This window comes from Diplotaxodon limnothrissa, linkage group LG18, assembly GCF_057381915.1.
Source record: "Diplotaxodon limnothrissa isolate DT_005_m linkage group LG18, D_limnothrissa_male_GT1.1, whole genome shotgun sequence".
Lineage (NCBI taxonomy): Eukaryota > Metazoa > Chordata > Actinopteri > Cichliformes > Cichlidae > Diplotaxodon > Diplotaxodon limnothrissa.
Window position 1 is genome coordinate 12,192,476 of NC_140613.1, and position 25,668 is coordinate 12,218,143.

The 25,668-nt window shown below is 39.4% G+C and overlaps 2 protein-coding genes across 3 annotated transcripts; one reads left to right on the plus strand and one right to left on the minus strand.

Moving 5' to 3' along the window:
• The first annotated feature begins 3,859 nt into the window (after window positions 1-3,859).
• On the plus strand, window positions 3,860-6,164 carry klf2b (Kruppel like factor 2b). Its single transcript, XM_085377351.1, has 3 exons — window positions 3,860-4,070; window positions 4,278-5,190; window positions 5,321-6,164. The coding sequence occupies exons 1-3, from the start codon at window positions 3,999-4,001 to the stop codon at window positions 5,494-5,496; spliced, it is 1,161 nt and encodes a 386-aa protein (XP_085233477.1). The 5' UTR covers window positions 3,860-3,998; the 3' UTR covers window positions 5,497-6,164.
• Window positions 6,165-7,272: 1,108 nt separating this feature from the next.
• Window positions 7,273-25,552, minus strand: LOC146613175 (epidermal growth factor receptor substrate 15-like 1). Of its 2 annotated transcripts, none has more exons than XM_085377840.1 (23): window positions 25,507-25,552; window positions 25,021-25,062; window positions 24,781-24,870; window positions 24,633-24,680; window positions 24,420-24,515; window positions 24,177-24,242; window positions 23,949-24,074; window positions 23,791-23,850; window positions 23,425-23,709; window positions 22,078-22,235; window positions 19,458-19,623; window positions 18,056-18,141; window positions 16,533-16,605; window positions 16,123-16,284; window positions 15,434-15,631; window positions 14,406-14,570; window positions 14,027-14,138; window positions 13,740-13,879; window positions 13,410-13,470; window positions 11,937-12,022; window positions 11,597-11,663; window positions 9,250-9,266; window positions 7,273-8,816 (listed from the first exon to the last, which is right to left on the minus strand). In XM_085377840.1, exons 1-23 carry the CDS (start codon window positions 25,531-25,533, stop codon window positions 8,670-8,672), a joined length of 2,478 nt encoding a protein of 825 aa, XP_085233966.1. In that variant the 5' UTR covers window positions 25,534-25,552; the 3' UTR covers window positions 7,273-8,669. The 2 variants fall into 2 exon arrangements, with proteins under 2 accessions (XP_085233966.1, XP_085233965.1); XM_085377839.1 differs by lacking the exon at window positions 9,250-9,266 and adding an exon at window positions 10,014-10,138.
• Between the last annotated feature and the right edge of the window lie 116 nt (window positions 25,553-25,668).

The following is a 25,668-nucleotide window of genomic DNA, read 5'->3' on the forward strand; positions in this document are numbered from 1 at the left end:
GAAGCTTCATCATGGAGAACATGAAGCATACATCAGCGTGATGAGCTAATAAACCTCATGCTTGGTGTTTTTAACATTCCCATTTGTATTCTGTCAGAAACTTGGCATTTTGGGAAACCCATAAAGTTATCTGCCTTTCCACACTCAAAGAAATACTGGACGCGGACATGATGTGTACAGTATTATTCTGCTGAGGTCGAGCATGTTCTCGCAGAACAGCATTGTCTCGTTCTTCTTTTGTGCTTTCTCTCTGTGAAACTGCACTTTGTAGTTTGTTTGATCTCTCCATTTTTGGCTGCACGGGGATGGGAGGTTCTCTTTAGAAATAGCTCGTCTTTATTTTACACCAAGTCCTGAAAAGCATGTTGGACAAAAACAAAAGAGGATGCTTAAAATTCTCAACAGTATTGTCACAGTCCTACGTGGGAAAGTTTTTCTTAAGAGAAAAGAATAGATTTTACAGAACGACTGCTGCTGTTAATGCAACATGTCAGCAGCTTCATTACTCCTGAGCAACATGACAGCCTGTTGATAAGTTGATCACCTCACAGCACAGATAAGACAGCAACAGTAATAGTTCGAACAATTGTGAAATTACATTGTTGCCCAATTGTAAAACGATTGTGTAAATTTCAGTTCAGGGAAAGAGGCTTCGCTGGAAATTGTACTAATTCATACTTAATCCTGCCATATGATGACTTTAGTGGTTCCTCTTCTGCAGTAAGAGCTGAAAGTGCAGTCTTTGACTCCAAGAGAGACGGCGCTTTTACTGACAAGTGCACTGAAACCAAGATATTTGTCCTGTTTTTCCTTTTTTACTTCTGACCTCTGTAGAGTGGAAAGCACGTGGGGGCAATTTTCCCCACAGGGATCAACTGAGTACCAGTTCTTTATGAACTTGTTACAAATCTTTGAGTGCAACCTGAGAGATGTTTTTACGTGGGCTGCTGCAGTCATAAGAGTGTCCCGCCCATCGTATGTCCAGCATGAGTATATGCCCAGTGCGCTCAAATGAAATTCTCTCCTCGGGTATGCACACTTCTCCACAGGAAGTGACAGCTCAGAACGAAATACAAACCCGTCTCCTAAATGTTGTACCAAGTATTCCCACAAGACATGCCAACTACTTTTGTTGCCTTTCACATCAATTTGCTCTGCTTCACAGACCAGTGCACGCTGAGTGAAGTTTAACGTGGGTATGGGCTGCTCGCGTATAAACGTTTCGGTCATGTTTGGCTTGGTTTTGAATCCGCCAGGTGCAGCATCGTTGAGTCAAAGATTTCCTATTAAGCGGTGTTAGTTGAAACAAAGTATCTAAAATGTGCACTGTGAGAATCAGTAAGTCTGTAAAAGGCTTCAGGTAGAGGTTATTTAATAGATACAGTACAAATTCAGGGCTATTTACAGATAATTAAACGAGCCAAATTAACCTTCTTGTCGTTTTCACCTTTTTTTTTTTATAAATACAAACCTTGAGCAAGAGCTTGTATAAACATAAAATCAGCAGCTGTGGCTCAGTGGGTAGAAAAACCTGATGTTTCATCCCAGACTCCCCCTGTTCAAGTGTCCTGAAAGGAATCTGTTGACATTTATGAGACATATATAAAGTGTCAAAGTCACTGCAACAGACCAGTAAATAATAAGCCACAAAAATGCCATAAAAACACAAATATTTAGCCTCTTTGTTTTTACAAGTTAAACAAGTGAGATCCAATCTTTCTCTTAGAAAGAAGGCAAATATTAATAGTGCTCCCTTTAAGTGAGACAAAAGCATGTAGTAAAATGCTAAAGTTCAAATGGCACTGGTGTAATATACTGTTGAGACAGCCTGTTGGGGTTTTTTTCATATGTGGGCTTTCGCAGAGCGACAAATCTTGCATAAGGTTTCTGAATTTAAACATAGTGGTGCAAGAAGATTTTAAGCAATGTCTCTAAAAAACCTTGAGTTCTTTGGTAATTGCCTAAATGTAATCTATCAGGCATTACAGGGCAGTAAAGGTAGCTGAGTAAGAGAGGAAGTGAGATTGCTCTCACTCTCACTAGTAGCAAAGCAAAAAAAGGCTCGCGGAGCAGAGCAAGGGTCAACAACAGCGGTCATGGGTTCAGACATCAGGCCGGCTGCTGCGCTGCCTCTAAAAACACATTTCCTCTCTGGCCTTACTGGACTTCTTCTGTGTGACGCACTTTCCACTGAACACACAGAGCTGACAGGGCTCAGGATGTGGAAACCTCACAGCTGAAAGTTTACTGGTGAAGGTGGTGGACATGACAGCTTGATGAGAGGTGGTGTATCTGTCATTAGAAGCTGACTTGGATCAGGTCATTGGCACACTGAGTACTTTTGCGCTTTTTTAACCTGCTGAGGTTGAGGATAAGGTGTGTGTCTCTCTTGGGGTTTCAGGTTAAATCCTACATAAAGTACAGTTGGAGAGTACCTAAAATATAGTGTGTACTTCAGGTTCCTATCTTGGAGTTGCATAGGTTTCTTTTGACTTATTCTGTGCTGCATTTTAGAGGGAAGCATTCCTTCTGAAATAACAAGTCTACATTAAACTTACAAAAAAACTAGCTTAACATCAGCTTCACGTGCAGATAAATGGCTGCTTACAGGTAATCTAAATCATTACTCATCCCCAATTGCCTCCACTAATCGTGCTTCAGTGTGACATTTAATAAAACACGTGCTTCTTAAAACAATCTCTTCTTTCATTGCACTATTCTATGTTGAATTGGATCCAAGGAATAAAGTTTAGGCACCAATCTTTCTAATTCCATCACACTTTGGGAAAAAGTGGCACAAAAAAGTGCGGAGTCGTACCCTGCAGAAAGCCTGTCTTCATGACCTCTGGAGCCAGGCGACTTCCTCGGATTCCTCCAGAAAACAATCCCCCTTTCCTCAAATCTCTCGGTCGAAGTAGCAACAAACACTAACGCTGATTTGTGATGCAAATGTGAACCCAATCGAAACCAGTAGCCCCAATTATGTCATTTACATGTGAACGGGACGTTAGCTTAAATTACGTTTATATCAGGAATGGTTAAAGCGTAATAATACCCCCCTCAAAAAAAAAAGGGGGGGGGGGGGAGTTTCAGACGACCCTGGCGCCTGTTTAGACAGGCCCGTTGTGAGAGAACAAAAAGCATCTACCATTAATGATAATGAGCCGGCACAGACACCTACACTGCGCGTATCTTTACTGAGCTCTTATAAGTTTAACAAAAACGTGTTTATTTAAATAGAAACCCCTTTAATGGAGGCTCTTGGACCAGTGCGTGAGGAAGTGTGAAAGAAAAAGAGGCTTAGAGAGGCATCGAGATCAGAAAATAATAAATATATAATAATTAATAATGTATGCCACATATATACATATATTTTTTATTTCGTGGCAAATCTTTCAGTTTCTTTCCAGAGCTGAACCTGCTAATCCCAATCTAATGATATTTTTATTACTGTTCATCAGAAAAGCCACATCTCCTTTGTGTCCTGGTGATTAACTCGAGTACTGACAGCCTTTATTTTTAAGTTGCTGGTGCGGCTTTGCCTCCAGCAGTTTCTGTCACTGTACTTGTTCTTTTTAGATTATTACGTAAGTATATATGGTTGCTATACAGTGTGTTTATCATTTAAAAAAACAAACTTCAAATATCTTGCGTCACAATGTGGGAGGGGCCGAGCTAGGGCCCGCCCTTTTCAAAGAGGCTTGGTGCGAGCCGCTCTGCCTGTCACACACAAGTGAGCTCTGAGTCTGCACGAGCTGCTTTATAAAGCGCTAAATTTACCAAACTTTACGTTGTTTCCTGAGCTCTCACAATTGGCCAGGCGCGCTCGGAATAGGGTTATAAGGTTCGGAGGACCTCCTACCACTTTTAAACTTGTTCATGTATTTGATGTGAAACTGTGGAGAAGCGACAGTGAAATAGGCGCACAGACCCCTGCGCGGCTGCCGCTCAACACAGCACGATTTTGACAAGAGAAACTTATATTACTTTACCCAACGATGGCCTTATCCGGAGTGATGCTACCGTCATTTTCGACTTTCTCAAACCAAAGAGAAAAACCCTGGGAAAATGTAAGTTTGAAACAATGTCACGCAATTGTGTGTATGTGTTTTGTGTGTGTTTGTTTTTTTAAATATCCGTGATTTTGATTCTGCTTGTAATAATATAAATATCATGTAAGAATAATTTATTTGCTTCGAAAAAATATATATTTTGGTTCTAAAAAAAACTTTGCAGTCGCTTGTTTCTCATCTGCTTTTTTCTCCTCATTCCTACAGAGATGGAAGGGAGAGATGGACAAACTGGTCTCTTCGAGCTGGTCCATGCTTGAAATGGTACAAAACCTGGACAATCAAAACAAAAAGGAAGACGAGGATCTGAGTAACTATTTGGATCTGGATTTTATTCTCGCCAATACAACTGGCTCAGACAGCGCGATGGACTATCTGGGCACCGCCGACCCCAACATGTACACGACTGGAAACTCTATGCCATCGTTCCCAGCAGACGACCATCGCTCCCCACCGCCCCCGTACGGCGCCAGCCTCATGACAGAACAACTCCGCTCCGAAGGAACAGACAGCTATGGCATTACGCGCAACCCCAGCATTCAGGGAAGATTTTATGCCAGCACGGCGCATTTCCCCCGCCCGGAGAACATCAAAGTAGAGCCACCAATGGACAGTTATGGTCCCGTAATGGGCATGGTGCCCCAGAGCTGCAGCAAAATCAAGCAAGAAGGCAACGTTTCGTGCATGATGTCCTTTGAGCAGCCAAGAGTGGCCATCTCTCCCCGAGCGGCCAGCAACATGACCCCGCCGCTGAGTCCCAATGACCAGGGAGTTTCGGACTGTCAGGGACAGTTATGCCAGCCCATGAACTTTCAGCAGAAATATCACACAACTGTGGCTTTCCAGCACCACCCTCAGGCTCCACAGATGCAGATGGCCTACCACGCTCCACATGCTGGTTTTGGCATGTATGATGAAGCTCTCAGCCTGCAGCCGGGCGCACAGAGGGTGATGCTTACTCCACCCTCATCTCCCCTCGAACTGCTGGAGTCCAAACCCAAAAGAGGCAGGCGCACGTGGCCACGGAAGCGCACAGCCACGCATACCTGCACGTTTGCAGGCTGCGGAAAAACCTACACAAAGAGCTCGCACCTGAAGGCACATCTCCGCACTCACACCGGTAAGTTTGAGCTGAAGTATGCTATGATCTTTTTTAAGTGCGCAGTTACGCACAGAGCAGCGCATTGATTAAAACAAAATGCCGTTTCAGCACAGCCTAATAAACTTTTTTTCAAATTTTGTTCACGCAGGTGAGAAGCCGTACCACTGCAGCTGGGAAGGCTGTGGATGGAAATTCGCCCGCTCCGACGAGCTTACCCGTCATTTCCGCAAACACACCGGACACAGACCCTTCCAGTGCCACCTGTGTGAGCGCGCCTTTTCAAGGTCTGACCACCTGGCCCTTCATATGAAGAGACACATGTGAAGTAACCCACATAAGGACTCGGGGCGATTGGGGGGGGGGGGGGGGGGGGGGTTATTATTATTACGATTTCAACTGTATTTTTTATTTAAAATATTCCTCACATGACCAAAGACGCATATTATGATATTGAATTCAAAAAATGTTTAGTGTTATTGTTTAATAACGTAGCTGGTACTACTTTGGTTATTTAAGCTTTAGAAAAGCTTTGTTTGCTTTAGAGCAGGCAGACCAAGAAGGGGCTGGCCCTGTATATACTACTCTCCTTTGACAGAACTGGAATGCTGTGTTTGACACAAAAGTGCCTTTCTGTGTTTTGCTACTGTATAAAAAAAAAACAAAAAAAAAAAACCTCTTTGTGAAAGAAGACATGGCCAAAAAAGCAGTACATGTTCTCGCTGATAGGAATGCAATGCACATACAGTTGCCTAATATGTGCAAAGACAAAAGACAATGTTTTATTTAAACTGCCTCAATGTCTGAATGGCCTATACTGTTTTTTGTTTTTTTAAATGCTTTTTGTCCATCTCAGTGTGAAACTCTTGGTTCCAGCCCCTCTGTACACTATCAGGGCTTGATGTCCTGTGCTTTATTTTTTACTTAAATTTATATTAAAAAAAAAAGTACCTGGATTTTATACTGTAAATCATGTATTTATTGTAAATATTAAAAAAAAATGGAACTGAATTGTTTGGCTTGAGAAGTCTTTACTTCGCTTGCGTGCTTACTCATTCCTTACACTTGTTCACACATTTCTTTTTTATTGGATACATCCAGCCACTCAACATAACTCATAACTGCTTGTAAAAAGGTGCAGTAGACCTGCGGACTGTCACATCAGTTCTTCTAAATTGTACATCGAATTTTAAAACACGAGCACTTGATTTCCACTGTGATGTTTTGCAGCTGCAAGACAGAGAAGGGCAGCCGCTTGTGGGCTTAGCCTATAAATACAAACACTCCATTTCCATAATTACAGAGAGAGCCAGGAGCCGTCTGGACAGAGGGGCACAGCAAACCCTCATCAGGGAGCCCTTAGACTCCCTTTCTGATGGGTAGAAATTATAGTAGGACATCAAAGAGCCTTAATACTACAATTACACACAGTCACTCTGCACTACAGTTTCAAAGTATCCAAGTCCGTGCACATTATGGCTGCATAGTGTCAGTGAGCAGTCGTTTTGCCCGCATCAAAGAGTGCATTGAGTGCATATATAAAAGCCAGATGGCATTTTCTAGAAAGCGTAGTCTTTTAAAAAACTTAATAAAACAGTTTTAATTGAATCAGTGTAACTCAGTTACTTTGTATAGTAAATTCACCTGCAGCAATAAAACGCAAATGCAAAGAGAGTTCAAATGCGTTTATCAACACACTGAAATTTATCATATTTTAAAACGAAAAAAGAGGAAGCACACACTGGGCCAAAAATATCTACCCAGTACATGCAAATATGTCGTTCTCATTTCACTTTTTTGTGTTCCAATATCAAACCAGACTTCTAAGACATAAAAACAATCAATGTTCGAGTCACTCTAGTTTTACTTCAAGAACTAGATTTAGAAAGAAGCATCACAAGAACAATTAAACTACCCCCCCCCCCTTCATAACAAGATAACAAGTCTATGCAATGCTCAGCACCGGTTTCTCAAGGCCACTTGCTGTATATTCATTCTCTGTTTACCACTGAAACATTAATTTTGCAATTACACCTGACTCACTTCTTTTTATGCTGTTGTGGAAATATTTAAGAAATCAGACCTACCTCTCTCTGTGCTTGGTGTTAAAAATCACTTTTATTCAATTAAAAGTCCTTACAGTTTTGAGCAACTCAAACCTTTACCTCAAAATTATATACATAATGTGCAGCAATAACACATTACAGTGTTAACGTGTTGAAAAATAAGGCGCCGTCACTCTGTGCATGTCCACATAACAGTGCATACATTATGTGCCACATAAACCTGATTAGTGTTTTGTATGATTACAAGGATGCAATAATTCAGGCCATTTGCAGAAAAGTCCTCCCACTAGATTACTAGACAGTGATAACACAAATCCATATGAAAAATAATAAATATCCAAAAGGTCGATTTGGCTGAATAGCAGAAGTAGTAAAAAGGTGTAACAGCACCAGTATAAACAAGAGAGGTTTACACTTCCTCCATTTAATAGAGGCATTAGTTGCAGGGAGCTATTTGGGTGTTACAACAATGCAACCAATGATGATCTATCTGACAAACAAGCTGTTCGCAGAGGAAGAGCGCTCCAAGTGGACAGAGCTGGGTTCACAGGAAAGGAAGACCGTAATGAGTATCATTAGCATCTTTAGGATTTCCAATATATTCCAGTACTCTTTTAATTCATGCACTTTACTTATATAAATATTAGCTATGAAAGCATAAATGCCCAGAAACACCAGTAGCATTTAAAATGAGAATTAAATCATGCTACTGATGATCTCATAACTTGTTTAAGACAGGAATGGAGTTTTTTCCCCCTGTCTTTTATTTGGTTGAGCTCAAAATAAAACCGTATAACTATATACACTAAAAGAAGAGGTTTCCTAAAAAATGAAATAAAACAAAATAAAAACAAAACAAAATAAATTTGAAAAAAGTCAATTGAATGTCAGCAGAGCAAATGTTTCGACTTTCATTGTGATTTTTCTGAGCGATATAAAAACAGTTTTAGGATGTATCTCACTTCATACATGACAAATTAGCTGCTTTCGTTTCTAAATAAAACAAAAATATTTTTAAAATGTTATTTTACCTTCAAAAAAGCCCCCACAAATTTGGATAAGGTAAGGCTGATTAGCCATAACCAGATATGGAGTTAGATATAGGTTGTAGTAGTCGAGTACCCTGCCGGTTTGGCTTGCGTTAAATCCATGTTCTTGGAGGATGAAGCAAGGCTTAAATCAAGTGCCTCCATATTGTCCCTGATTATAGTTTCCACATAGTTTGGGAGCAATGAACCTTAACTAGTAGCTAAATGTGGAGTCATTTGAACACAAGTACAGTCATAGCTGCAGAAACACTGGGCTCTTGCACAAGTTGGTAACAGGGGGTGCTAGTCATGTCGGGCCAATGATGGTACTGTTGTCACGAGCCTGTAGATGGCGGGCTGTAAGGAAAAGTGAAGGGGACAGAAAGTTGTGCTGGAGCACGCCTGCTCAGGTGTTCGGCATGGTGGTCTTGCTGAGAGCGATGGCCAGCTCCAGGTCCTTCTGCTCCTGGAGCTGCAGCCTCCTCAACCTCTCCCGTTCCTCATGCTCGCTCTCACGCTTGGCCCACTCCAGCTGCTCGCTCTCACTTCCAAACTGGAGCAGAGACACAAACATTAGATGTGCGCAATAAAAAGCAGGAATGTAGTCGTATAAGACACAACAGACAAAACACAGGAAGAAATATGCAAAAAATTAAAAATAAATAAATAAAAATCAAGCGTTTCTAGTTGGGCTGATTCTCAAAAAAATGCATTATTTAGCTAAATGATCTGATACATAGAAAAATACTGATCAAAAATTGAATGCAAATTAAAGACAATTAGATTTCACTTTTACGTCACACAAGACAGCAAAGAAGGTGCTGCTCCACTACAACAAATCAATGGTCACATTTCCCAAATTCTGTGTTTGGATGCAGGAATGCAGGAAAATAATTATGCTCGAGAATCACTTTACTTAGATTATGCATTGCCGACAGGTTTTTCACATGCAAAGAATCGAAAAGCACACCTTTATACAGTCTTACCTTAACATGTTCAGATCCTGGCAGAAAAACAAAAATTACAACACAGAGCTCGATATAAAAACCACAAATCCCTTTCACAACAGTCATGCTGGCATGAGGGATAAAATAAATACATATCATGTCAAGTGATACAAACCAGACACAAAAAGCTGCCATGCATCACCTCTCCACATGAGAGCACAGTCAGCCGTTAGGCTATACAAGATGGCAAATAAGCGGAAGGTGGGACATAAAGAGGGAGATTTACTCTGTTGTTCTCTGCTTTGAGGCATATCATGCTTTGACAGCGAATAAGCCTTTAGCTTGCACTTCGAGACTTGAAAAATGCTCCTCAAGTGATACCTGACCAGGCAAGTTCATGAACTCGCCAACTATGAGTTTATAAATCCTCGCTTCCTCTCAAAGGAAAAGGCAAAGATGACAGCAAGCATGCAAGCCCCTTTACCAGGTGCACAGAGCCAATCTATAACTCGACAGAGACTAGCAGAGGGACTGTCCAACTCAGTCATGCAATCATTTACTTTCCTTCTAAACCAAGCAGTTGAAAAGCTCTCACATGTTCTGTCAGTTGTTAGTTAACAGCCAGTAAACACAAAAGTTCTTTGAGTGCCTTCTGAACACACTGCTTTTGGGGCGTTAACAGAATGAGGCCCAATGACACAGAGCTGACACCTCTGTGGCTTGAACACAGCAATCTAAAGATCGAGATGAGATCAGCAGCTTGTGCAGGCAAATATACTCTACAGCAAGTACACTACACTTACAGATGCAAAATTTGCAAAACCCATAGGATAATCTTTGGATGTTTTACTCGACTGTGTCGTAAAGAAAGAGTCTGCACCGTCTGCTGTGGAGCCAACGCTCTGGAGCAGCTCTGATGGACTCAAACCTATCAGAGAAGGAAGGACATTTAAATAAGATAATATATATAAAAAAAACCCAACATGACAGAAAATGCTGCTGTTAGCATCTTCATTAGAGATATTTCTCACCGATACCCCCCTTGGGAAATTGAACTCACACTTTAAAGGCTAACGCATAATACTTTGCCACTAAATATTCACAGGAAGCCAACAGCTTCATGCAAGCAGAGTAGTTACCCAGGGGAAAGCCACATTGATTCAAAAAATGTGGTTAACACCTTTTTCAGTACAGCTCACTGATGCAGTGAAGCTTAAACATGCACACGGTTGCTTTTTTGGAACTTGCAATTGTAAAAGATGGACACACCCTTGTGTACAGTAAGCACACATTTCTTATAATGATGGTACTATTAATAAGTGAGAATGTTGTTTATCTCACGGACTTTGTGCACCAATGCAGCACAGGCTGCTCCTGCAAATTCAAGGGCTCAATTTTCCGAAAAACTAATTCTTTGATTTGTCAAATTAAAAAGAATTGATTAAGAAAAAACAAAACAAAAAGAAAAACAAGTATTATTAGAGTTGTTTACAAATGCTGCTGCAACACAGCTGCAAAAGAATAAATCCAATCAAATAAAAAAATATATTAAAAGTTCTAACTGTTGAGCAACTGTCCTTGTAATACAGAAAGTCAACAGTGCCCACGGTTTGTGAGAGTGGACTTCTCACTTCCCCATCACCCTTGAAGCACGTCTCTAGTTCAAGACAAACCATGGCTACTCATCTCTACCCTTTTCTGTGCGGTAAAGGGGAACACTAACTTTCCCAGGCTGATGCTTCTGCTACAAGAATAAGTGCAAGGTCACAGCGGAAGGGCATGTACTGGGCATGGCTTCTAGGTAATGTGTGAATTCACATGTGCATAAAAAAAACAACACGAACAAAACCACTAAAAAAAAAAAAAAAAAGGATGAGAAAGTTGTTCTCAAGGCTCCTCATCCTGTACACAAGAATATCTTAACACATCACTGCGGCAGAGTCTTAATACGGTAACAGCATTATCATTTAAAGGACTCGTATCTCTGCCAGCAGCTTTCCTGTTTACCAAATCAAAAGAAGAAATTATGTTCTCAGCACCCTAGCACCTCAGTAGGGAAGTTGTTTTTTTTCTTTTTTTTCTTTTTTTTTTTTCTTTTTCCACCACCATTAAGCATCAAATCCTTATTTCACAGGACGGTTACTCGCCGTGAAAACCCCCAAAAGTTCTTATGCTTTTATTTTGAGTTACATATGAGTAAAGAGAATGTACCATCATCACTGGCATATTAAAAAAAAAAAAAAAAAGTGTGATCTGTTTAGCAGATCTGACCCATTTCTATTTCCTAGTTATGAACACCATGCCTGCACATGCGCAGTCAAGTTCATCAAAAACACGTTTTATGGTATTTTATATAGATATACATATGAATAAACTCTATGCTTACCATAGGGAGGTGCAGGCCTCTTAGGCACACTTTTCTTTGGGATTGGGAGTACAGGATTGTCCGACTTCTTCTCAGACACAAGACAAAAAGAAAAGAAAAACCATTAGCTGTATACAAAACGATGACCCCAACAGAAATGTCAGCTAAGATGTAAAGCCTCTGGACTTATACAAGGTAGACCCTTTTCAGAAATGTGATAAATTGGAAGGAAAAAAAACAAAAAAAAACAAGACCTCAGTCACGATGAAAGTTAAATTAACAGCACGGCTTTCTTCAGCTTTAGTGGAAAACTATGCTTTATGGTGCAACTGATTCATAACTTCAAGTCTCCAGAGCTTACCTTTGACATCTGACTAAAGTCAGCAAATCCACCCCCCTTGCTTCCAAAAGAGTTGCTTCCAAAGGGGTCTGCTTTCCCAAACAAATCTGTGACAAGAGTACATTGAAATGCATTTGGAACATTTGAATACATTTATGGAAAGAGCCAGAAACTATAATGAAGTTCAGCCCCAAACCACACATTCAAAATCCTCTCTGCATCTTGCTTATTCTGAAAGGGCCTGTTTTCTATTTTCAGAAGAGGCAATGTGGCATGACCGTTTAATTTTCCATGACATTTTACAAAAAAACTGTAAAGCAGAGGTTTTGTTTAACCTGACGTATGCATCGGGCGTCATTTGGCGTCCTGTTAACTATAACCATGCCTGGCTTGTTTTGAAGCTCAGCAGTATGCCACTTAATGAAAAAAAAAAAAAACCTGCATTTTTTCACCGTAAAAAAACAAAACATCGTAAGAGAATATGTTTGTTGTGAGTGTTCGACCACAAAAGGCCCGTTCATGTGCAGGATCGGTGTTTTTCTTTTGCGCACAGTAACTCAGCTCAGGTCTACAGTCGACTCTGTGTTCATCTTAAACACGTGTAGCACGGCAGAGCATCAACCAGCAGCAGCCACCAACTTAAAACAACTTCCGCACCAAAAGAGGCACAGCAGTTCAACAGCAGCAAGTATAAAGACAGGACAGAGGCAGAAGGGAACTGGTTAAAGGAGTGGCAGTGTATTCTAGTAGAGAAGGACCAGCAGTCACAGAGTTTCTGTTATGCTTGGCTCCGGTTAGCCTCCTGTTTTTCCAGGGGGTGGGGGGTATTTTTAGTTGGTCAGTAGTTAAATGTGTAGGTACTCGACTAAAAATAGCCCAAAACCACAGGAAAAATTGAAGCCACAGTGAGTAAAAATTGTTTGCCCCTGGTGCTCCCCCCAAAATAAAATCTAAATCTAACACGTCACCCAGAATGGGCAAAAAGACTCTTTTAAGATGGGTTTCACAACTAAAGAGAGTTCTCGTGTTTAGATGTCTGTTTTTAGAGTCATATTTTCAGTAAAAGGCTTGGAAAATCTGCTCTTATTAGTACAGGGATGACTATACGTGGAAATCGGCATGGATTCGTGCATGAAAACACGATCATACATCATCGTCTCAATAACAGCGAATGGAGAAGGATGAGTAACATATTTAAATATGACCTGTCCAACTTATGTACGACAAACTAGCTACATGAGGCCTCTTCCTGTTAAAGTTAAAAGATGTTTTTTTTGCCTCTCAAAGTACTTAATTAAAGGGGATCATCAGATTGTTACAGTTCTTGAGATGACTGCTGGTATGAGCTGGTTGCTATTTTAATAAAAGTGAAATTGAAAAAATGTTAAACTGAAGAACTCTGGGGCTATGTGCAAACAAATTATTCTGGGTTTTAATAATTTAAGATTTAAAGTCTCTTTCAGTGTGCTTTGACTTCCCATGTTGCTTCTGTACCTGAGTCCTTTGTTTTTGGGCTGTTTGATCTGAAGGAGTCACTGCTGCCAAAAGGACTTGGCTGACAAATGCAAAAGAAGGGGAAAAAACAAAAACAAACAGAGTGAGATTTAATTCAGTCAAACACATTTAAAATGTACACACTATGACCACGCCACAAATCTCTTTCTGGTTTGCTTTTCCATTTATCTGCAACAAGCACAAAAAAAAAGAAAATCTTCTTGGAACTAATAATCGCACTGCATCTAAAAGAGCCATATTAACACTCCAAAGTAGTATCACTTGGGGAGGGGGAGGGGGGTGGGGGGGGGGGGGGGGGGGAGTCAATACCTTGAGTGGAGGTACAGGTTTTCTGCTAAAGGGGTCTCCAGATCCAAACAAGTCTGGCCTGTCAGTTGTCTTAAAAAAGTCTTCAGATGAGGTGCCTTTGAAAGGGTCGCTTTCTTTGAAAGGATCACTTCCAAATGGATCTAGAAAAAGGACACCACCATCATTTACATCCTCTAACAAGAAAAGCTCATTAGAAGGGATACAAACTGAATGCAAGCAGCAGCTGACAGAGCCACAGTCGTTACAGAAAAAGGAGTAAATAAGGAGACTTGAGGAAGTATTCACACCTTTGAAGAGGTCAGATTTGAAGGGATCCTCCATCTTGAAGGGGTCTGCTCGAGTCTCCTTGGCAGCACTGTTGTTGTTGAACATGGCTATCCTTGACTTTAAAGAGCCCTCCTGATTAACCATCCAGAAAATAACAAATCATCAACAATCTTATCAGTAAAGCCCTTTACCAATGTACCCGGAAAATATCCAGAAATTAACTTCCACGTTACAAGTCTGGGTACATTTGCACTTCTCTAGCATCTCCAGAGCAAAACGACAAAGGAAACAAAATCTGAATCCAGATTATTAGAGAACAGAAAAAATGAGTTTCTTGGATTTAGACTAAAATTGTATTGTGAATGAATCATCCTTCATAGGTAGTTGTGGTCTCCTCACCGTACTTCTGAAGCTTCCATCCTCCCTTTCAGCAAAGCCTTCATTTAGGTCCGGCAGGTTGCTCAAGTTTCCTGCGTTGATTTCTTTCAAAGCATTGTTGTACTGCTCAATGGTCTTGGTCAACTCTTTCTGGCTCTCTTGAATCAGTGACAACTTACCACGAGCCTAAAAAGCACAAAGAATGTCAATCTACAGTATACCAACATGCTTCTAAAGAACCACACTGATATCTATCCACTTATGTCCAAAGGTAGGTAGGTTAAATCATTCACTGTCTATGAACCAATAATTTCCACTATGACAATATAAATACTGTGACCTCCTCTGGCCCTGACAAACGTTCCCCGTATCATGACAAAAGAAAAAGCCAAAACTGAAAATGAAACTAAAGAAAATCAAAAGTAAAAGGAAACATTTTTAAATATTAAAAACTAAACTGAAATAAGAAAACTGTTTCCAGACACCAACTGAAATAAACAGACTTCAAAAGAAAAATACAAAAAAATAATACAATAATTCCACAACTTAAAGGGAGCATAACAAATCTGTATCAACTGGGGCTAACAAATTTTTGGGTAGAAATGCTGGCTGTCGTTTTTAGGCAGGATTGTAATCTGGATTTATTTCAGCTAACAGAAACAAACATGGTGCTCAAATCTGATGAATGCACCAGACATTAAAGTCACTAAACTGAACTGCCTGTAAGCAGTTTAGGTGTTTTGTACCTTTAAAGGTAGGAGTACCGGTAAGAGAGTAAACGTCTGCTTCAAAATGATTATTTAAAAAAAACAAAAGAAAATAAAAACAAGTTAAATTCAAACTTGAATTTAACTTCACGTACTAGTTGAAACTTCACTAGTAGATAAGCATAAATTAGTATAAGTGTTATTATTAGTACTACTGGATATCTAGACCTTTATCCCACTTTCCAACCTGATCTTTAATCCCAACAATGCTACTATGGAGCTTGGTGGTCTGAAGTGGCACAACATCCTAAAGTAACCTGTTGCCTTTCCCTCTGAACTGACCTGACTGATCTCATCCTGGGTGGTTTTGAGTGACTTAATGATGCTGTCCAGCTGAGTCCGACCGGAGAGCAATCTCTGCTCTAGCTGTGCCTCCTCCTCTTGGACTCTATTCAGGTCCGTTTTGGTGCGACTCAGTTCATCTTCCTGACTGCGGAGGTCAGTCTCCTGTGAGCGGATCTGGCTATGCAGGGATGAAATCTTCCAAACAAAAAGAAAGGAGTTTATATCTGCAGGATCAACATCCTGCTTGCTGTTCATTTAGAAATTGTAGATTTCAATTATAAATTTTTTAAATGCAATTAGTGCTTCACTTCTTACATATTTTTTTTTCCACATCCATCTTGCACCAACAAACTAAAAGCCAAATATGCACAGCTGCCTCTAAAGCAGTTACACTGACTTTCTAAACAAAGACCTTATTGTATATGTGGTGAATGTGTTTAAAAATACTAACTCTCACCACTTTCATGTAAACAAATCTTAACCTCAGATGACCAATGTTTTGACATCTGGCCTGATATCCGAGATCGCACTGACACCAAACCATTATCAGCTTAGACCAAAAAGATTACACTACAGTAAAACCACAAATGCATGTGTACCACTGTCACCAGTAGCCAAACACAAAACCCAATAACATTTCTCAACTGAAATACATGCGCATCACTTCAGTGTGTCACATCTCTAACCTTCTGGGTTTCATCCTGGCACTTCTGCTTGATGTCGTTGAGCATTCCCTCAAGCCTGGAGCGCTGTTGGTCCATTTCCTCCAGGCGTACCTGGGCATCCTGCTTCTGGGACTCCAGGTCTTGCAAGCTGCTGCTCTCCCTTTCCAAATTATTCTGCAAGCCCTGAGGGTCAAGGAAAACCCGCACAGAGGCACATGTGTTTGCAGAAAGTATAGCTATTAGGCATGATCTTTTCTGAGTTATTAAGCCTTCAGTTCCCCTCAAAATTATGCAATTTGTGCTGGATTTGAAGTATTTCTGACAACTTTTTAAATTGTAGAATAAAACGGACTGGAATTTACTCATGAATACCATTAACTAACTTAACTTTAACCAGGCAAACTAAATTATTTTATTTTATTCAGTCTTACCTGCACATCACTGTTTTTTTGTCTGAGGGCCTCCTCCTTTTCTCTGATCTCATGCTCCAGGATGAATTTGTCTCTACAGATGAAAAACACGAGCCAAACAATGGCAGAGAGGTTATAAAATGGACATCACTCACCAACAAACGACAGGCAAATGACAAAAATTATACCCAGTGTTTCATTTTTCTGTCTAGATTTGCAGGCAACATAATGGATAAGAGAAATCAGAATTAAAATATTCAATCAAAATGATCTGCCAACATTGATTTCTTTTTTACAAGGCTATGGAAAAGTTACAGAAATTAACACACCTAGTAACCTTTAATGTTTTAAATGTAAAAAGTTCAACGTTTTAGAGGTCTAATGGGCATCAGCACCGAGCAGTAAAATAAATGTATTAATGTGAACTGATGCACTCTGTGTGCTTGAAATGGAAATCAATTCACAACAATTACTTTCATCTGTTATTTCCAGCTACGGTGTTACTTTTTACTGGTATTTATTTTATTTTATTTATACGGACACTACAGATCTCCAGCGACTCATCAACTGCCCCATTTTACGTGAACGTGCACAGAGCCTGCAGCCAAATATCTGGTTTAACAAAGAATGCTGAAACCGCTAACGTGATGCGATATCTGTTATCTCTGACTGTGGTTTTCTAGTTTTGTCAAGCCACCCTAATGCAACGAGACTAAACAAAAAGAGGCTAAACTCGCTCATAGTCCTTCTGCAGCACATTCATTATGACTATGTCACTGTTGGTGCGTTATCAAGTGCCCTGTTAAAAAAAAAAAAAAAAAAAAAAAAAAGGTTACTTGAGATGAATTTTTAATACTTTTTATTGGCTTATAAATGTATTTTACAGTATGCACAAATCTATTTTGAATTGTAAATGCTAATGGAACGATTGCACCTTCCATGCGCTGCAGTCTTTATACACTATTCTTTGACACATTCTCTTAGTTGCTTCCTTCTTACACCACAAGTGTTTGGCCATAGGGTGAAAATACTGACTGCAAGAAAAAACTATTTACATCAAATGTTAACTCATGACCATGACTTCCTGGACTGCTGTCAATAGCCAGAAAAGGCCAGCAGCCAGTTAATCAAGTTGCCCAACAGGTTGTTTGTGTGGGGTCTTTGTTCGTTTTGTTTTTTTAAATTAAACATACTCTGGGCCATTTGGGGTAATGATTATATTAAACCCTGGTGCCAAATTACATTAGAAAAATGTCTCGTGATAATACAAATATATTTAACAGTCCAAAAACAGACAAAGGTGTAGTCAACTGTAACCATTTACTGCAATTCATTTTCATGTTTGTCAGCAATCCGTATAGAGTTACACAGTGAGAAGTATGTTGACAGCTGTTGAGTACAATGCATCCTGTATACAAACAGTACAATAGTATGAAAAAAAACTTTGATCTAGAACATCACCTTACTAAAAGCTTGTCTACTTTTTCCTCACAGGAAGCGAAACAAAACTGTCACTACTGCTAGTTACGGTTTAGTGGGCTCACCTCTGCAGATGAGATATTTCCTTACTGAGGTCATCCAGCTCTTTGATACCTGTCGGCTCTGTCGACCCTGTGTAGCCGATACCGTCCTGAGGTGAGAGACATTGAGACAGACGAGTTGGACAGGAGAAAAAAGGTAGGAGAGAAGATATGATGAGGGTGACTGGAGGGGAGCACAGAAACAGTTGATTAGGACTGGGAAATGGACAGGCGAACGACGAAGAATCTGTTCTAATAGGCGAAGGAGTACAAGGAGGGAAAAAGAGGTCAGGGAAGATGTGAGTGATATGCAGTGGGAAAGAGGTGCTCCCCACTGTTGTGTCTAAAGAAACAAAAGTCAGAGGAAGGAAATACAAACAGCTCACACAGTTAGCGTAGGAGCAAGCCAGCCAGACGATACATAAATTGCACACAAGGCTATTTAAAAGAATTCAATGCAACAGTAAATTTTGGAAGACTGTTCATTGTTAAACAGACCCATGCCATATCAAGAAGCCTAAACAAAAATATTGGGCAATTCGCAAAATTGCTGAAGCAGACCAAGACAACACATAATCTATTTAAGCTTCGTGTTTCACCTGAAATAGGAGACTATCCATGATATATAACTGATACAGATATATAACTGATAGCTGATGCCAACACCATCAGCTATTGGTTCACTTCCTATTTATAAAGTTGTTATTGGCCCAGAATTTCAGTGCATTTAAATTAAATTGTGTTTCTTAGAATTTACTGTCATGATGACATTAATCTGATAATATTAATAATAAAAGCATGATTGGTCTGAAAAGCTCAACTGGAGTAACTGATTTGTTTTCCTCACCTTGGCAGTCAAGCTTAAACCCACTTAGTTCAGACAGATTAAATTTTACTTTTACACTCATTGAAAAATAAAAAGCTAACTTCTTGGTAATGGTAATTCATGTTTTTTCCCCCCAGATAAATTTAAATAAAAGGTTACATGCTGGTTTACTTGATTGCCCACTTAACAGTGGCCCCATTTCACTACTCATATTAAAAATAATTTGTTCTATTATATCCTCTTTAATATAATAGAATTTGTATTCTCTTATGCTGCGTTTCCTTGAAGATCAAAAAATGTCAAGCCAGTGATGATGACAGCAGGTGGCAGCACTTTAAATGTTCCCATATTATTGTTCACCTTCTCTTTGGAACAGAGAGAGAGAATATAATAGAACAAGAGCGCCACCTTGTGGCAAAGGCCCAACTACTCACAATGTGCACCTTAAAAAAAGAAACCAAGTTCTGGTCTCACAGAAGGCAATTTTTAATAAGCACTTTGTTAAAAAAAAGAAAAAGAAAAAAAAAAGAAAGAAATTGTAATAAACTGGCAAACCGACAGATGAAGAAGTGGTTGGAATATGGTATAGGCAGAACTCACAAAGCCCATAGCTGATGATGCAGATCGTTCTGATGGAGGGATCATGTCAGGAGTGAGAGCAGAGGGAGGGTCGATGCCTTTATTGACCTTTTGTTGGATCAAATGCATGGCTAGAGCAAACTGCTCCTCGTTCAGCTTGCCTGTTTGTTTTGTGTCAGCAAGTCCCCTATGGAGGAAGAGGAGACATTTTTCTCACCCTATTACATACTTCTGAGCAATAATATCAGCAATTTTTACAAATATAAATCCCCACTGAGTGGTTACCACGGACAAATGGTCCATTTTATGCTGGTTAAGTGAGCATCCTTTAAATCATTTAAAAAAAAAAAACCAAAAAAAAAAAAAAAACCACTTCTGTTCCACTTCTCTAGACCAAATGTAGTAATTTGGTTGAACTCAGATGATTTGTCAATGCCTTCAATAACCTGACCTGTAAATTTGCAATTTTGAACATTTATATACACTATAATACAACTTCATACAATATAAACAATTTTAATATTTGCACTGCCTTTTAAAATTGTAACTACACCCTACTCTTGCGTACACAGCATTCAATTTACTTTATTATTTTCTATTCTTAGGTTTATTTTATTTTTTAGTTAGTTGTGTATTTAGATGTGTGAAGGGAACTTGCAAAGTAAGAATTTCATTGCTCATTGTAACCATTTGTGTTTTGCAGTGTATATGACAATAAACTTCTTGAATCTAATTTTAAGTGGCCACAAGATGGTGCTATATAGCTTTATCTGGGAGAATCCTCCTGACTATGTTTGCATTTTTAAAAAAGAGAAGAAAAAAAATCGACTTCCCGTTCAAATCGACTTTAATTTGAATAATCTGGTATTGATTCATTTAAAATTAATTTTTAAATATAAATGTATTTTGCCATAAAAGCCAGAACCTCCGCTAAAAGCTCACAAAAACATTTCAACAATTGCCAAACAGCTAAAACAGCAAATGATTAAAGAGCAGGTAAACGGATTTTGCAAAAAGATGTAAACAAAGCGTCGTTAACCCGACAGCTCGTACATGGACATGTCGGGTGCTGAAAGCCGACATCTGACAGATTCTGAACTGCAGGCTTCGTCACTCTCTGCCCAATATACTTCTATACTTCAAGACCAGTTTCCCATTAAAAAACTATTTTCTGCATTACTCACTTGCCTATTATGCACCAGTCTGTTGTATACATTGTTGTCAGCTTCTGATTTTTTCTCTCCCCAAAATAACCTCCGACAGCGATAAAACCGCTGTAACTTTGCTCTGTTCCGCTTCAGCAGCATCAGTCTTTGTACAGGTAATGTCCACATGTTGATTCGTGGTTTTCTTTAGTTTTTGATCTACTGCAGCATATTTTCAGGGGGGTTATATGCTATAAAAGATCAGGCCTGGAAAATCTCCTTCACATTTTTCTCTGTTTTATCCTCAGTTACTTTGACACAAAGGCATCTGCTGTGATGCTTACACCTCTGATAATGTCTCACACGTGTCAGTTCTGGGGTTTTTTGTTTGTTTGTTTGTTTTTTTACCTCCTTCGTAATTGCACAGAAATAGTCAAATAATTTGGAATGATGCATTTTTAACTTACAATGTTTAGAGAGTTCATTCAACAGTATACATCCAAGAGGAATTATCAGAATTATAATATTTCTGACCGAGTCAAAACTGAATCGAATCAAAACAGGACGAAGTGTAAAAATGTATGAAAATGTTGACATCTTCACCAATTTAACACAATGGCAACAAAAAGAGTTAAGTCTATAACTTTTTGAACAATGAAACAGTTTTTGTGACACCAACACAGTGGATTTTAAATGTACACGTTAAGATAAAAACCCAGATAAACCTATCAGAGAGATAGCAACAATTTTAGGACTGGTCAAATCCACAAACTTGTTCTCTCCTAATAAGAAGAAATGCTAATGAAAGCTCAGGAACACCCGAAGTTCATGATGACAGAATTATTTCTATGGTTATGAGAAATGACCCATCATTTTTCATATAACCAAATCAAGAACACTCTCCAGGAGGTACACATACAATCAAACACCTTTATGAATGTGTAAGTAACACAGTGCCCAGTGCAAATGGATAATAACGCAACACAAACTGCAAAAGAGCCCGAATAGTTTCTCAAGGGCAAGAAATTGGATATTCTTTGATGGCCACGTGAGTCACCTGATCTCAACCCAACAGAGTATGCTTTTCAGTAACTGAAGACGAAACTTAAGGCATAGAGAGCCACAAACAAGCAGCAACTAAGGGTGGCTGCAGTAAAGGCCTGGCGGAGGTTTTCAATGTAGGAGAGACAGTATATGGCAATGCCCATGTGTTCTAGACTTCAGGCAGTCATTAACTGTAAAGGATTTTTATCCTAATAATGATTAATGTAATACTTTTATTGATTCCCTTATGAATGAAAACTGAAAGTCTGCACTTCAACCATATATGAATTATTGTATTTTAAAAGCCACTGTGAAAGTGTAATGAAGAAAATGTAATTTGCTTGTGTTTTCTTACACTGTAGTGCTTTGGGAACATGTTATTCACAACATACAAAAAAAAAGAAAAGCCCCAACAAACAAAATCTCTAAATATGTCTGAGCTGTGGTCTTACCATATCTGTGCGAGCATCGTCTGGGAGAGCGTACAATTCATGAAGAGCTCGATGACATCGCCGCCGTTGACGAGGCCGTCATTGTCAGTGTCCGTGTTCTTGAAAATTTCTTTATATTTCTCTCTGTCAGCCACTGGTACAACCCAGTTCACCGCCGGCTAGAGACAACAGAAGACATTGTGTGATATGAAATGATGAACACAGCATTCAGTATACAACAAACACACAGTTCTTCTTCGGTGCAGACAGGTGTACTTCACGCAACAAGAGGAATTTGTGAATCTGCACAATGAAATGGTTAAAACAGATCAGTAAAAACAAAACCCCCCCCAAAAAAAACACAGTCCTCAGCTAGATGGAACTGCATTTGTAGGATGCTTTCTCACTGCCCTATCACAAACATTCACACAACTGTATAACATACACAATACATTAAAACTGTAACTAATCAAGCTAATAAAAAATACAAAAAAAATATATGCAAAAAAATGCAAGATGAAATGCATACCTTGCATTTTATTTCTGTCAAAAAAACAAACTATTAAAAAACAAAATATAAAATAAAGCGTTTAAAGAAGCAGAAAGGGCCATGAATTAAAAAAAAAAAAAAAAAAAAAAAAAAAAAAGACAGAACAACATAACAACTGATCAAGTGGTCAAGGTACAAAGGTAGTACAAGTATTGCTACTCGTTACTTTCAAGAAAACCTGTTTCTCCAAAACTGAAATCCCTGAAGCTGTATCCTGGTAGAGAGAGGTTGGCCTTTGAACAATGCTCAGAACAATGTGGCAAAACAAGTCTACCCATTTGCAACAAAAGACAGTTAATACATGGCAACCTAGCTTGTTTAAGAGTTAAGAATCTGCCCTTGTGACACGTAGAGAGAACCAAGAAAAAAAAGAAAATAAACAAATGTAGTGATTTTCCCTCATTACATCAAACGAATAGTCATGTGACCATTCGTTTGAAATGCATGGTCATATGTGATATGATCATTTAAAGTGCTTTCCACCAACATCAGCTTCAGAGAGCACTTTATTATGTGCTTCAATTGTATGCACATATCCAATTTAAAATCATCAATTGACACAATATGTTTCTCTTTGGACTGTGGGAGGAAACTGGAGGACTCAAACACTTATGCAGGTAAAGGTACAACATGCAACCTCCGCAAAGACCAACCCTAGGAGGTCCAAACCCAGAAACTTTTTGAAGCAACATCGCTGTGCTGTCCATTACATTGATATTATATATTAGGTTTAATCACATGACTCAACGGCCATAAAGAGGCATTTGCGCATCTTCGACTAATAATACTGTCCACACAAGCAATGTGAGGCAACATACCGGAGAACTGGACTTAAATGACTGTTTTGGAGAAAGGTTGGCAGCACCGGAGCCAAAAAGAGCAGCAGTGCCGAGGGGAGTAGTGTTGACCAGAGGAGAAGTGCTGCGTAAAGTTTCTTTGAGAAGAGCTGGACCAGTTCCAAGGCCAGACAGAGCAGGCAGCACAGGAACAGCACCTGGAAGTCCAACCCCAGTCTTCTTCCTCTTAGAAGGGGGGATAAGGGAAGCGGGTAAACTAGTGGGGAGCGGCTCCTTCTCCATGGTGCGATACACAAGATGCAAAGCCTGTAAAATGGAAAGTATAACCAATTAATACAAATAAAGAAGGGAACCCAGATAATATGTCAGTACAGAATCACAGTTTACCACGGTGAATTCTTCTTTGTCCAAGTGTCCATCTTTGTCCACATCACTTAGGTCCCAAATCTGCACAAACAATGAGTAAGTGCTCAATTTTAACAAACTGTTAAAATTACAAAAAAAAAAAAAAAGGCTGCATAGTAGTACTTGACATGTAACATCACCTTTCCTAACACATCCAGAGGTAGCTTGGAGTTTATCAAAACTGGCCTGACTTTATCACCAGAGAGGAGGCCATTCACAGGTAACAGACTCTCAAAAATTCCCTCAAACTTTCCCTTTTCATCAGGCTGGGAAATAAAGAAAAAAACAACAACAACTCAAGTTTAAGTGACAAGCCCATTTTTCTGTGATATCCTCATGACAGTTCTTGAAACCTTATAACATTTTACCTTAATGGCCCACTGTGAATCAGATGCTGTTGTTGAAACAGTTAGTAATGGGCTGCTTGTATCTTTCTATAAGAAAAAAAGAAGAAATAGAGTGAAATGAAATGCATCAACTTATCATTTTCTAAGACACTAAATAATGAAGTTTTCATATGATCCACAGAAATAATTCCCATAACATTATTGATTAATTCAGTTCTTTGGAGTTATTTATAATTATCATTATTAATTGTAATTATAACTTACAAATTTGGGTGCAGCTAAGTTTTGGTTGAGATTGTGAAGACTTATGTCATTTCCACCCTGCGCAGATGCCACCAGCCTCAAAGCTATGAAGAAACCCTAAAAAAAAAAGAGAAAAAGAAAAAAAAAAAGAGGAAGAAAGCAGAACAAATCCTGTTTTTTCTGCATGTATCAGCACGACAATACCATCAAATTTACAAAGAAATTCTGCGTTACCCGCTTGTCCAAATAGCCTTTTCTTTCTGAATCTGCCAAATCCCAAATCTAAAATACGTACATAAATAAATGCAAAGGTACAAGATTTTAGTTAGGTCAAATACATGACTGTGTGTTGTGTGTACATGTAGGTGACACTGTTACCCACCTTTCCCAGTGTGCTGTCTGACAGGCCAGACTTCTTAAGAAACTGAGCTGCATCGCCAGCTGATATTTTGCCTGTGTTTCCTGGGTCGAGCTATAAAGAATCATGAGGAAATTACCAGGAGGATACAGAGGATAGAAGTGTCTTTAAGAATGGGGTTACATAAAAGATCATACAGAGATGAATGCACAGTAAATGATCTGAAGTGAGGTGGGGAGCAACAGCAAACAACGTAGACCTTACCAGTCTGTAGTAGTTTTCATAAACTGGGTTTCCACTTGATAACTAAAGGAAACAAATTACAAATGAATGTGTATTAAGCATCAAATATACTAAATTAAGTTGCTAGAAAACGAATGGCTAATTTCAATGGCAACAAACTTCCAACATAGTTAGTTCATAAAGTAAAGGCCATCTTTTTTTTTTTTAGTTGCCACTTAGTCGTGTTTTGTTTTCAACAACACCACACTCTACACTAGCTTCATTACTGTCTTCGCCAGCAGTCGCTTTCCTTATCCTTTAAAGCGTACACTAACTTTGCTATCCTAACCTAGCTAACCCTGTCAACTTAGTTGACAGCGAAAGCTTAATAAAGCGTTCACAGTAGTTTATATTCATCCTATCTTATGAAGACCTAAAGCAGTCAGATCACATAACCGCTGTCGCTGTCAGATGTTAACGCTTTCTAATAAATTTTATTACTTTTCTTGAGCTGTTTGGAGTTGTTACCTGACTCAGAGTCATGAACGCCGCCATATCTCCTGGTGTCTCGGGAGTGCGCACAGAGTCCTTAAAGGGAGCGGGCGCGAGCGCCTGGGGACCGGCGGGGACCGCGGTTCCGGTGGGTGTGGACACCGCGCCCTTGTCAGAGCTGCAGAGCAACTGCGCAAA